The sequence below is a fragment of the Typopeltis vanoorti genome, chromosome 2, assembly GCF_054136105.1.
Source record: "Typopeltis vanoorti isolate ZY-2024b chromosome 2, IOZ_Tvanoo_1.0, whole genome shotgun sequence".
Classification (NCBI taxonomy): domain Eukaryota; kingdom Metazoa; phylum Arthropoda; class Arachnida; order Uropygi; family Thelyphonidae; genus Typopeltis; species Typopeltis vanoorti.
The window spans coordinates 181,603,788-181,618,731 of record NC_143550.1 but is presented as its reverse complement, the minus strand read 5'-3'; the positions used below and the strand labels follow the sequence as shown (position 1 = coordinate 181,618,731).

The window sequence follows — 14,944 nt, the reverse complement described above, 5'->3', positions numbered from 1 at the left end:
TTTGTGTTGCCTTTGTGTGTGTAGTAAGTCTCATATTGTACTCCCTGAAGATGTCTTTGTGACGATGAAATATTAGTATTAAATATTATTTCTAATCCTTTCTCAATGCTGTTTCACTCCATTAAGCCTTTAATATGAATCTTTTATGTTGTTGGAAGTAAGTGTTTATGGTATAAAGCAACTTTTCTTGACTCAAAGCTCCAACATTCTTTCTCCTGCTTCATTTCTCAGTCCTAAGCCAAACTTTCCAGGTGTTGCCTTGTTTATTTTTTCCCTCTCCAGTTGCTTAATTTCAATAGAAAATCTGTCTTATCAATACTGCATGCTGCTACTTGTTGCAATTACTGTAAAATCTCCTACCTCATCTTCACTTGCATTTTGAAGTGTGCATACCCCTTTATGAGTGTGACATTCTCTGGATATGCCTTTATTCTGATTAGGATTATTCTTTTTGACACTGGGCTGTAATTCAAAATGTATTTTCCATATTTTCTTCTAACTATGAATGCTACTCCATTTTTTCATAGATTTTCATGTTCATAGTAATAAATCATGAGTATCAAAGTGACCCATTCCTGTCCATCTCAGTTCACTAATTCCTAAAATCTTAACTCGTGTTCTTAATTCTTTCTTTACCATTTCCACTTTTCCTTGATACACGATTTTTACATTCCATGTTCTTTAATGCATTTAGTTTAATCCTTTATCCAAGTGAAAGCAAACAAAGTTTGTGCCTGAAGTATCTTTAGGACTGAGGCAGCTCATGGTAAAGGTTGACCAAGCTCTCTTCACTACTTGTCTTAGTATCTCCCATAATGCAAAGCACATCTCCTTGCAGACATATATAATGCTATGCATTAAGGGAAGTGCCACTACCCAGACTGGTTTCGACCTTTATTGAGGTCTCGTAAGTGGGAGCCAGACCCAGAGGTGGTGATACTAAGGTGGAAGCAATGGAGAAGTCATATTTACCTGTACGAGTTGCCTTTTGGCAACTTGTATAGGTCTCACCATATTATTAAATTACTCTAGATTTAGAGAAAGATGTAAGTTTTTTTTCACTTGGTTAGACTATAATACATTTAGTTTAATCCTTTACCAAATGTGTACGCAAACAAAGTTTGCACCTGAAGTATCTTCTGGAACTGAGGCAACTCATGGTAAAGGTGGACTAAGCTCTCATCACTACTTGTTTTAGTATTATGACTTCTCCATTGCTTTCACCTTAGTATCACCACCTCTGGGTCTCTCTCCCCTTACGAGACCTCAATAAAGTTCGAAACCTTTATTGAAAGGCCCTACCCTTAATGCATAGCATTATACATGTTTGCAAGGAGATATGCTTTGCATTATGGGAGATACTAAGACAAGTAGTGATGAGAGCTTAGTCCACCTTTACCACAAGTTGCCTCAGTCCTGAAGATACTTCAGGTGCAAACTTTGTGTTGCTTACAGTTGGATAAAGGATTAAACTAAATGTATTATAGTCTAACCAAGTGAAAAAAACTTCCAACATTCCATGTTCTTATTTTATTTAAATCAATAAAGTAAGAGGCATTTTCTGAAATTAACTTTATCAGAAGTGAACTTCCCACAGGCTTTGATCCAACTAAAATTCAAACACTTAAAGTCTTTAGCTGTTTTGAATTTTAAAAAATGGTCATTGAATTTCCAGCTAAAGATTAAGAGACATGTACATGGTAAATTATTTATTGGAGAATTCAAAATTAATGTATCTTCTTAAAAAATATCACCGCTGTCTCAGTACATGCAGTTTTTTTGTACAGCAATTCCTCGATAAATGCGCCTAATGCATTCTTTAAAACAGGTATATTAATTGAAAACGCACTAATCGAATATAATAACCTATGGGAAAAAGTATAATTCGTTCCTCAGATTTCTTTTTTTGACTCTTAATTTTTTTTTTTTATAAAAGAATTAGGATATGTCTCAGGGCCTAGTTAAAGGAAAACCATGAAGCTGAAAGACGATAAAACATATTCAGAATATAAATTTATTATTCTGCTTCTTAAAGAATTGAGCTAACATAGTTTGGCAAGCATTCTATTTCTTTTTTTTTTCCATACAACTGACTGTATTGCCCTATTGCCACTTCTGCAAATTTTACTGGTTCTCTCTTCACCAGGGTCAGTCTCTAAGCTTTGCTGCTTAAAAACTTCGATTGTACGAAAACTATTTTCAAATTGTTTCTGTGAAATCTCTTTGGACTTGTCAGTGATTAAATTTTCATATTCTTCAGGATCTTCCCGTTGCGCATCTAAATTTAGTAGGTCGGAATCACCCAATTTCTCAGAATGAGATTTGATTAATTAGATTAATTTGAAAAGCCTCTAAAATCATTTGCACAATGTGGAAGAATGTGCTTCCAAACTGCTTGCATATTGCTAGCAGTAATTTCATTCGACTTTACGACTTTATAACCAGGCTGAGATCTCTCTGATTTGGCTAAAAAAGTCTTGGAAAGCATTTGCTTCCAAAAAAAAAGGCCGGTTTCATTGACATTAAATATTTGTTGATCACAATAGGCCCCTTCTTACACAATTTTCTTCAAAATCTCTGGATATCTCTTTATCTGCACTTGCAGCTTCGCATCTGATTAGAACATTATGTAGGCTATTTCTCTTTTTGAAATTCTCAAATCACCCAGCACTAACGTGGAATTCTTCTTCTTTTCCATCATTGATAGCCTTTTCTTTCCAGGTTACAAAGAGACTTGATTTAATAAAGCCATTGTTTACCGGGATCCGTTTTTGGTTACAATCTTTGATCCATGTAAAAAGAAGTCTCTCTACTTCAGTCATTATAATACTTTGGTTTTGAATGCATGCATGATGAACTTGAAGCAGCCCCACCTTTCTCTTTGTATTCAGCAGTTGATTCACCCATTTTTGTTTTCTTGTCCTGTCTTTGCTCTGGACTCGCCTTGTTCATTTTTCTTTATTATTTCAAGTTTTTCTTCCAATCAGATTACTTTTCGAATCATTTTCACACTTCTATGTTTTGCTCACTAATTCTTTTACGCATGATTAAACGTTAGGGAAAGAATTTAAAATAAGAAAGTAAGGAAAACAATTGCACGAGATATGATCAGCAAAATGCTATGTAAAGCAGACGACATAAATTTTGGTGGTAAATTTGGAACATAGTGTATATGGAAATAGTGTAGTATGCCATTAAAAAATAACTTTGTAAAATGTTTCAAATCGGTAGCTAAATTATTTCATCCTGGTGAGTGATTTTTTAAAATAGTTAGCCATAAAAAAAATGTATAGATCAAAAATTTTTAAAATCTGTAACATTTATTTTTAAGACGTATATAGACGCACTCAATGAATTTTAGAGGTGCACTAATCGAATTTGGGTATCGAAAAAAAATGACGCACTAATCTGGGGCGCATTAATCCTGGGGTTGCTGTATATGACTTGCTACATGCTATGTGGAGTGTTTATAACTCTATACTATTTCATTCATCAGATATAAACCTGTCACCTGTGACACCAATATATGGTGGACAGATGTCTTTATATCTGATATCTGGGATCCTCCACTTTTATGTTAAAAAATGTAACTGTCAGAACCTGTTTCAAACTACTGCAGCTGCCTCAGTTTTTTTGTGTTCCCCAAAAGACAACATTCTTTTCCAAAAATATCCTTTTATCTTTAAGAGCTTCCATAACAAAGCTTACATGGATCATATTGGAAGTTTTTGGAATTTGGAAGAATGAACAGCAGTGATATTGTCCACAAGTGCAAAAATAAATCAAGCCTGCTTTCCTATATCTTTACAGAATGCCATGTTATTAACCAGTTTCTGTTTCATTTCTTATCTTTACAATAATCTCCATCACTGATTTTCAAAAATCATGAAGTTATATTGCTTGCATGTCAAATAGAAATGAGACCTCATCTTGCATGATACTCAGAAGTATCATATTAATGTAACATACCGGACCTCTATGCCAGCATTCATCTGAAAGCCATACTTAACAATAGACATACTAGAAGTCTTGTAAGTTTAACTGTACTGTCATTTAAACTTTTTAAAAAAGGAGTGTATAATCCTGTTATGTCTTAATTTTATTAGTCTTCATGGTTTTCCCTTTTTTTAAAAAAATAAGCATATAGATAAAAAAATCTTATTTAATTTCTTGTTTTATATCGTGATAATGTCTAAATCTTTATTAATCTATTTCTATCTGGGTTATGTATATAAAGTTTTTTATTTATTTTTCTGTACATTACATTTTTGTCAATTTTTGATGCAGATGCCGTGCGACGTAAATTATTCTCTGGTGTTCATGAACATCAAGTGAATAAAGACATTTTATATAAAGAGTCATCCCAAACAGATGGTGACTTCACACTTTTAAAGAGGTACTTTTTTAATAAATTTATTTTTGTCTACCCCCATTCAAGACATTCATGTTGTATTACTGTGTGTGTGTGTGTGTGTGTGTGTGTGTGTGTGTGTGTGTGTGTGTGTGTGTGTGTGTGTGTGTGTGTGTGTGTGTGTGTGTGTGTGTGTGTGTACAGACACTGCTTAGAAAGAAGTCAATGGATGGACAGTATTGTGTGAGGAACAAATAGACATGTGCCCACCTTAATAAGATGTAAGACCTCCTTTTGCTGTGATGACTGCAGCAATCCTATTATCCACCTCAATAAGATGTAAGACCTCCTTTTGCTGTGATGACTGCAGCAATCCTATTATCCACCTCCAAATTTCATACTTTCCACAAGCATGCAATAGCAATTCATGGTTGGACATTCTTCCTGTAGGCCTGTAATGAGGCTCTGGACTACTGTGGGGGCAGATGTCTCTTGACCTCGCCCAATGCTCCAGTTCATTCCACAGCATGGTGATGTTCATGTCCAAAAACCATGCAGCTACTGCAGCACCCTTATGATATAGTGCGCTGTCTTGCTGAAAGAGACAATGGTCAATTCTGTAGAAATGCCACAAAGTAGGAAGCATTGCATTACCCAGAATGTTCAGATACCACTCGGAGTTCATTGTTTGTGGCACCACAAGCAGAGGTCCGAGGCCAAAGCAGGATAAACAGGAGCATACATCACACTGTCACCTCCAAATTTCATAGTTGGGATTACGCACTCTGGTAAGAGATGTTCACTGAGCAACTGCCACACCTGTCTATCTCTTCAGCAGTGGGTATAGCATGATTCGTTGCTCCATAACACAACTTTCGAAGCTTCCACATCCCACTGTATGCGTGCTTTTTGCACCACCGAAGATGACACTGCATGTTGGTTTGGGTAATGTGGGACTTGCATATCGCAGTCCTGCCATAGAAACCCATATGTAAGCCTCAGTTCTGTTTTGTGCAGATTTATGTTGCAGTTGATACCCGGAACTCCACATTCAATGTGTTGGCCATCGAATGCCGTTTTTACATATTATCCTTTGGAGCACCCTACAGTCACGTTCAGTGAGTGTGGTGGGTTGTTCATTGTGGGTAACACTTGCAGTTGACTCCTTGTGCTTCCATCTCGGTATGGTATAACTAATTGCTGACCTGGGATAGCCCAATTTGTCAACAATTTGTTAAACAGATATGTGTGTTCAACATGGCATCCTACCACAATGCTTCTTTTAAACTCCATCAGTTCTGTTCACACAGCAGTTGCACTGACTTAGGAGCATCATATTCCTCCAGTTTATACTGGCTGCAAACACGACTCATTACATGGAATGATTCACCTTGCCTATGGAGGTGTCAGTTGACTTCTTTCCAAGCAGTGTGTATAGTGTGTGTGTGTTTTTACTGACTTTCCATTTATTGAAATATGAGATTTAATTAATCCATCAAAATTGCATTGAACTGGGCAACTGCATGCCTTCAAGAAATCAGCACAGATTAAACCACATTTTCCTGTTTTTACTACAAATGGGTCATCTGTGCTGAGTTCTTGATGAAGGCTTGCAGTTGTCTAGTCTCTCATTAGAACTAAGTTGATGGGAATGATAAGTTTATAGTATAAACTGAAAAAATGTATTGTAAGAAATGAGATTCTAGACTTCTTTATTTGACTATTATTAAGTCACAAAAAATTTAAATTTTTTTAAGGTTCCATATCTCATTCAGTAATGACAGTTCCCTTTTTTTGGAATGATCTGGGTTCAAATCACACTTTTGGCTATGAAGATAAGGGCTTCTAGACTAAAGAGGGGTTGACCATTCTCATACAGATGTATAGAGGTTTTCATCCTGCAGGAGAGATCAGAGAATAATACATGCAATGTGCTTGTGTATTGTTGGTTGAAGCTCGTGTTATGGTTTAATGGAATGAAAAGAAGAATTCAACACAGGCATAATGATTTTAATATCTGCATGTCGCAAAAATATATGAGATGCAATATGAGAAGTGCAGTCACACGATCTACTCAGATATTAGACTATAGGGCTAAGCTCTGAAGAAAGACATTCTTTGTAGGTACTGGTGGATGGCAGCCTTAGCTGTTTGGTGTGAAGTCTCAGAAGTACTGTTTTTCAAATTGTGAGGAGTGTCATTGTCTGTTTATTCAGATTTTTTTTTCGTTTTCAATACACTGCTGATTTTCAAAAAAAAAAAAAGTGTTCCAGGTGTCTAAGGTATGAACAGCTAGACTTCACAGCAAGTCTATCTGTCACTTGTCTTGTCTGCTTGAGTAGAATTGTGGCAGCAGGTATATTTCTTCAAGACAGATGTTGAAAGATCTTCCAGTTTGATCATAATAGAACAGATTGCACAAACAAGAAGTCTTAGTACACCTGTAACTGAGAGAGGAAGTTGATCATTAGTAGGGCAGGTAGCTTCAGATAGGTTTTGAAAGCAGTACAGAGATTGCATTTTTTTAGAGTTTTAGCTTTTTTTTTCTTCTGATACATGTAATAGTGATTCTATAAACTGTTGAAGTATATAGAATTCAGGGAAGAACAAGTATTTTAGCTCTTTTAGAAGTGTGTGTGATGAATCAAGGAGAGTCCAGCTGCAAGAGAAGTCTGATTGGAACAGAGGTTGGTGGCTCTTCTGACTAGAGTTTTTATGATGCTATATATTGTTGAGATAGGGGTGAGGGAAAACGATAGTAAGGTTTGTGAATGTGTCTGCCTGTGTGTGTGTGGGTAGGCTTTCTGTAAACTGAAAAAGAGTACCATTAGTGAGACATGATTAAACTGCTTAGGAAATACAAAATCAATGTATCTTAGCCAGGTAGATTTGAAAACTAGCATCAAGAGCATGCTTTTGAAATGCTCCACATAGAAATTGGCTAGAGGAGAGCATTGCTGTATCCTCTCATTTCTGAACCATCTGCTTGTAAATGGTGTCTTTCAAGTGAGCTACCTGATATGGATAGCAAAACTGAAAAGGTCAGTAATGTTCTAGAAAGAGCATTTTTAAGTAAAGTTAAGGGGGTATTGGTGAATAAGGAAGTGATGTCAAAACTAACTATGATATCGGTATTGAACTAAATTTTGGATTAAAGATTTGAAGTAGGTAGAAATTTTTATATAAGATGAAGTGTTACAATTGATAATCAGTTGTTTGGTTAGTTTCAAGGTGGTTGAGTCAGCAGTATCTGCTACTACTACTACCAGATGGAGAAGGTTATTGGGTTTATGAATTTTGAGTAATCTGCTTGGGGTCAGAAGCTGTTTTCTTAAATTCAGGAAGTTATGAGGTAACATTTTTCAGAAGCCTTTTTTACTATTTTCTTCTGTGAAATAAGTGGGATCATAATTTAAATTTATATATAGTGAGTCTCAGATTAGCACATTCGTTTTATAATTGTATTTGCTGGTATATTTTTATGATAATCCTCATACACAAGAGACTGAGTAACCTATAGTGCATTAGTACCGTGGATGGGTGGGTGAGAAGGAACTTGTTTACATTTAGTTTGAAGAGCTGTAGACTGTATTCTGTGAGAAATGTGTAAGATTGGAGACTGTTCCAGAGAGTAGCAGTGGAGGGGGACTGATGAGGAAGAAGGGAAATTTGTTCTGGGATTTAGGAGCTTGAACTGCATGAAGTGATGTTGAATAGTTACTGCATGTGTTTCAATGGATTTAAGAGAGGGTAGAGGAATTATTGATGCCAGTTTAGATGAACATCAGCCATGGTAGTATTTATAGAAGATGCAAGCAGCAGAACCTTCAACACCTGTGAGAAAGTGGGTGGAATGAATTGGTAAGAGATGGGTCATTAATCAACCTAATTGCACTTATGCATTGAGTCAAGAAAATTCAAAATTTCTCATATATTTCAAAGTCAGGATACATCATCATGTTTAAACATAAATCTTCAAAATTTTTTTTTTTTTTACCTTTTTACCTCAGGTGATTTCCAAAAGCAAGGCATTTGGAAATCACTATGCTATTCTTTTAGGATTAGTGAGGCTTTCCTTGGATTTCTTGGAAATGAACACTGAAAACTGAGATCTTCTTTTTTGGTGTTAAAAGAACAAAAGGATTAGATGTGAAGTCACTGAAAATTATTAGAAATATTTTCCTTTATCCATTCTTTTGAAGTGGGTTTTTAGGGAAATTACTATTATTTCCTGATACAGCAAAACTTATTTTGTTTTGTGTTTGCCTGTGCAGTGTTTTTTTTATGTTGAACAAGAGGTTGATTGCTCAACCTATAGCACATTAGTACCGTACATGGGTAATTTGCACAATGTTGTGATAGTGTGGGGGAATTTATCCATCCCCCCTCAACCAAAGCACTTTATAAATGCATGTGTTCTTGACTTTATAGGACATGTGATTCATTCCTTATCATAGTAATTTCTTGCACCACCCATAATACCACATCTCTAAACTGGATATTTATCTGTAACATATTTTATTTGTATTCATACAAATTCATATTTTTCATTCATATTTTTCTTAGACATGCTAATCATTTTCAAATGGTTAATATTTGATTAAGCAGGATGAAATGTAATTACTTACCTACGTTGCTTTGAAATTTAAACTTGTTAACCAATTATAGAAATTATCACATTTTTATAATTATCATTTTATTATTGTCAGGATATGTAAGTAAATTCTTTCAGTATATGCAAGCATATCCTGAAAGAACAAAGCACGCAACAATTTGTCTCTTGCTCACCCAATGGCAAACTAGAAGTACAAAATGATTTATTAGATTCTGGTTCCTTGGACAGGTATGCAGTGATAAGTTTTATTTACTGCCTGGCATAAATGTGTTAAAATTGAAATCATGTACACACACACACACACACACACACACACACACACACACACACACACACACACACACACACACACACACACACACACACACACACACACACACACACACACACACACACACACACACACACACACACACACACACACACACACACACAGTCAGTCATCCCTCGACTTGCGTCAGTTCGAAGATACGTCTGTGATTCTATAAGTGAATAAACATTTTCGACTATACTTTTGAACAAGATGGCAGCGAGCATAAAGTAAAAAAGGTTTCTATTTAGCAACATTGCATCATGCGCAGTGGCAATAGTTCATTCAGCAGCAACCTTTTTGCAGTCGGCAATTATCTTTACCAGTTCCTCTGTTGATTTTGTTTGAGAAATAGGTTATTTGTATATTTATTGTTAAATGTTTTGTGATATTTTGTACAACATGGCCCTACATGCCCAATCAAAAAACTAGTGAAGAATCACAAAAAAAGAGATGAGCAATTGATCTTGAAACGAAATTGCAAGTTATAAAGTAACATGAAGCTGGTAGGCCCGTCAATGTGATCGCACATGACTTCGGATGGTTTCATTCTACAGTGATGACCATTTTAAAAAATAAGGATGAAATCGTAGAGGCTGTAAAAGGATCTGCTTCCATTAAATCAACGATAGTGACGAAGCAGCGACAAGGTCCTATTGTAAAAATAATCATATAAAAAATTCTGAATATTTTTACGTATTAATTATGCTTGTTAGTTTTTGTTTTCATACACGCAGTGTCTGCACTTGTGATGTACTCGTTATGAAAATGTTATATTAGAAGTAACATGTAAAGAAGTAAAAATATTGAAGTACTTACTAAACTGATTATTTGTGTTACTTATAAGAAAGTTTGTTGTGGTTTAAAAATGTTGAATTTTGTGTTTTGTGAAAGACTTTCTCTTGGCACTAATGGATACAGCGAGTCAGCCATTTTATTGCAGTGCGTAGTTTCTGACTTTTGTGGAGTGCGCATGCTCCCGGAGTGGATTTGATGTGTGATTGACAGCTGACAAGGAAAGCGTTGCATATCCAAGTAACGGTTGTAAACAAGAGAGCGTTCGGAAGTTTTTAGAACACTGGCCGGTAAATATTCAAGTTGGAAGGAACTTGATTTTTTTTGTGTGGCAGTCGGAAGAAATTTTATAGTGTATTCCGAAAAAGGAATAGTGGAAATAATAGGTTTCAAGGAGGAATAAGTAATGAATAAAAGGAAATCTTGAAACTGTAAGTTTTTTTAAAGTGGAAAAAGTTAAGACTGTCATTTAGTATTGTGAATGAAAGAAGAACTTGTTGCTTACATTCTAAAGTGAATGTTTTTCTTAGAGAAAAATATTGATAAAGAAGTTCTATAAGTATTAAGGATGCTTGAAAGTGAATGTTTAGAAAATATATTGATTAAGAAGATTTATAGGTATTAAGGATGCCTGATCTGATGAGTATTGCTACTAAAAGGAAACAAGATTTAGTCAAGAAGACTTTTATGTGTGTTACATTGATTGATGAAAAGGATCCTGAAAATGAAGTACAGAGCTGTATAACTTCTGGAAAAGAGCCTTAACAGAAAGAGAAAAAGACTATGAACATTTTTTTGTGATTGTGAAAGAAAAAGTGTTTAGTCTTAAGAGTAAGTTTATATTTTTAAATAAGGCCTTGGATCCATATAATCTGTAGTTATAGTTATGTATTATTGCTAGAAGTGTATATATATTGATTTAGTTTTATTAAATGTGTTTATTTTGTACTTGGTTTTGAGTCAATGATTAGTTGGATTCTGAAAGAGAGTTAAAGTCATTGCACCAATTGGAGTGAACTTTTGTGCAATACAATAACATATAGGGACACTCGGAGTCAAAATAAAAATAATTGTTAGTAAAAGAGATTTATATAATAAATCACCTCATAAGTATATAGTATAATTATTAACAAAGGCACAGCTGGTAGACTAAATAGTTGATATAAAATATATATATAAAAAAATGAAGGAATATAATATACAATTAAAAAAAATAACAATGGTGCAGTCGACGACAGGATTGGTAATGACTAAACTATTTTAGAATCCAAAAGGTAAATCTTGACTCAAATAAAAAAAAAAAAAAAAAAAATGGCTACAGAAAATAGTAATATTAGTAGTAAGGTTCCTTCAGTTAATGATGAAGAATTTTTAAGGTTAATAAATCCAACCTTAGTAATACCTTCTTTCTCAGGTGATAGTAGTGAAAGCATAGAAACATTTTTTAGGTATGCAGAAAAAATTAAAGATTTAGGAAATTGGTCAGATTTTCACTTGTTAATTATACTTCGTAATAAATTGTTGGGAAAAGCCAAAACATTCTTAAACACATCTCCTTTACTAAGAGATACTGACAATTATGCAACCTTTAAAAGTTTGCTAATATCAGAATTTTCAGATGTAAGAGAATTAGGGCCTAACATTTGGAAGATTCAACAGTGTATCCAAGGTAATAAGGAATCTGTTTCTGAATATTATCATAGATTGTGGAGCATTGCTCATGGATTTAATATTTCATCTGAAGAGAAATCCTCTTTAGAATGGTTGCTCTTTAATCAATTTAGGCTTGGCCTTAAGGATAATTTAAAAGAAACAGCATATAAGAAAAAAGTTAGAAATCTTGAACAATGTTTTGAACTTGTTAAAGAAAAGGAAGAAAGATTTAGAGATATTTTTCATTCCTCAAGCAATAAGCAAGTAAATTCTTTTCAATATAATCAAACTCATTCTCCTAGCATTGTGGGTACAGATAAAATGAGAGAAGAAAAGCTTCAAAAAAGTAAAGTTGCAAATAAAAGGAAAAAGTCTAAGGAAACTTCTGTGAATTTTACTAAAGATATTCCAAAATCTGATTCCAGGGTAAAATTACATGATTTGGAAAAATATGAGGAACTGAAAACATTTATGAGTGAAGAAATAGAAAGCCAACAGAGACCCATAGTACAAGGACAGGAACTTCTGTTTAAGATGATGTTGGATTTAACAATATCCAAAAATCTTACAGATAATCAATCTTTTTCTTGTAAATCTGATGGCATTAACAGGAATAAAGCATCTCATAGAAGATACATTCCAAAATGTTTTAGATGCAATAAATAGGGTCATTTTTCTAAAGATTGTTATGTTAGAGATTGATCTTGTTTTCAAAATAAGAAATCAGAGAATAAAAGTAAATCTGGAATTAGTTATTATTCCAATATCATACTGGCAAGGACAGAAATGTCAAACTATTCACTAAATATGGGTAAAGCCAAAGACAGCTCTAACCATAAAAGAAAGTTTGATGTAGCATTAGCTCCTTATGCTAATGAAAGTAATCCTTTGACAGTTTTACAAGGATTTATTGAAGATGTACCTTGTGAAATCTTACTTGACACAGGTGCACATATTTCACTCGTTTCTTATAACTTATTTAACAAAATTAAATCTCTAATTCCAAATGATATTTCAGTTTTAAGCAATCCAATTAAATTAAAAGGAATATTTGAATCTGAAATTTCAGCTTATAAGCAAATCAATGTCTTTATTTCAATTCCTTGTTTTCCATTGAAAGTTTCTCATCCATTAATTGTTCTTCCAGAATCTTCAAATCCAAATGTACAAATAATATTTGGAATTGATTTTCTGAAACGTCATGGGTTTGTGTGTAATTTTGTTGATAATACAGTATCATTGTGTGGAATAGAATGCTGTTTGGATAGGAAATCAGGTGACAGTGGAAAATTAGAGCAGTCTCCTGAAGTTTTTCTGGATACTAGTGATAATGATCAAGTATTTAATATTGAGACTCTAAAGACTAAGGATCCTAGTTCACAAATGTGGGAAAAGGATAAGATTGTCCAAGCTCAGAAGGATGATCTCATACTAAAAACTATTTATGAAGCAGTATTGAAAGAGGAAACTCAGCTAGATACATTTTTGAATCTGGAAAACTTGTATTTAGATAAAGATGGGTTACTCTTATCTAGACAAATGGAAGATGGAAAGTTGAAGGTGAAAATATTGGCACCAACTGAAATGATTCCTTGGATTATGTATACTTTCCATGATTCTGACTTAGCAGGACACCAAGGGTTTTCTAGAACTTTGGAAAGAATAAAGGATCGTTACATCTGGAAAGGTATGAAGAGTGATATACTCACGTATGTCAAATCATGCCATAAGTGCCAAATAAGATCTCCTTTTAGAGGAAAAGCTCCTTTACAACCATTTCCAATTCCAACTAGACCATTTCAAGCTGTTGCTATTGATGTAGTAGGTCCACTACCAATTACTAAAAAGGAAATAGGTATATTCTAGTAATCATAGACATGCTAACTAGATTTCCTGAAGCAGTATCAATGAAAGACCAATCTGCAAAAACTATTGCAAGAAAGTTTTTGAATATGATAGTTTGTTGATATGGAACTCCTCAGACCTTACTTTCAGATCAAGGAGCAAATTTCATATCTGAACTATTGTTACAGTTATGTAAATTACTTTATGTTAAGAAGATTTTTACAACACCTTATCATCTGCAGTGTAATGGTATGTGTGAAAGACTGAATAGAAACATAAAGCAAATACTTTCAAATTTGGCAAACACTAAAATGAATGATTGGGATACACATATTTCTCAAACATTATTTGCATATAGATCTGCTTTTCATTCTGCTATCAAGGAAAAACCATCTTTTGCTTTATATGGTTTTGATCCAATTTTTCCTAATGAACTTGTTTCAGTTATTCCTAATACAGGATACAGTGATATAAATGAATATTTAGAATTAGTAGTAGATAAGTTTTCCACTACTCATAGACTAGTAGGTGAAATAAGTAAATTAAGTGCTCAGAAAACTAGACAGTATATAAATCGTTTTAGAAAGTATAAGTCTTTTGTACCAGGTGATTTAGTATTGTTAGATGATAAATCTAGTATTAAAAGAGTTGGGAAATTAGGAAGGAAAGCCTTAGGTCCATTTAGAATTTTAGACAATTTTTCTCTTGTGAATTTTAGGATTCAAGATGTCAATAATCCTAGTAAAATTTTAAATGTACACTCTGATAGATTAAAAAGGTACTTTTTGGGAAATAAAAATTTAGTTACTTTAGGTGACAATATGAATAAAATATTGAAGGATGAATGTAGTTTTCCTAATACTAATTGTGAATCTTATTCAAGGTTAAATGATAGGAAAGGGAATAGATTTAATATTCATAATTCAAATATGCAGCGAAAGAAAAAATTAAATTTTGGTAAAATGAACCATAATGCAAGAAAATTTAGAAATCCCAAGACACATGTTTCAGATGATGTACAATGTAGGAATGATGATAATCAAATTAACTCTAACATTGATGAAAGTATAGCGGAATTTCATAGGTTGATAAATATAGGGTTAAATAAGAAAAGGGAAGTTAATGATACCTCAAATTTAGTTAGTAAGGATAAGGAATCCCAGAAACTTGTAGAATCTCAAAAACCTGTAGAAATTGATTCTGATAGTGATGATTCTATAGATTTAGGACATAATTCAAGTAGTTTAAATGAAATGTTTGAAAGATATAAAAATGAAATTTCTAAGTATACTAATTTGGAAGAAGAAAGTTCAGAATTATCTCTAGCGTCAGATGATTCTGAAACTAGTGATTCAGAAGGTATACATAATGATTA

General features: G+C 33.6%; 1 protein-coding gene across 1 annotated transcript in view; it reads left to right on the top strand.

Annotated features, from left to right (window-relative positions):
* The window catches only part of LOC150109709 (uncharacterized), a 288,439-nt gene that overhangs the window by 49,828 nt on the left and 223,667 nt on the right, over positions 1-14,944 (top strand). The window contains exon 4 of the mRNA XM_090403014.1: positions 4,288-4,396. Coding sequence (XP_090259140.1) covers positions 4,288-4,396 — 109 coding nt within the window. The remainder of the gene's footprint in view (positions 1-4,287; positions 4,397-14,944) is intronic.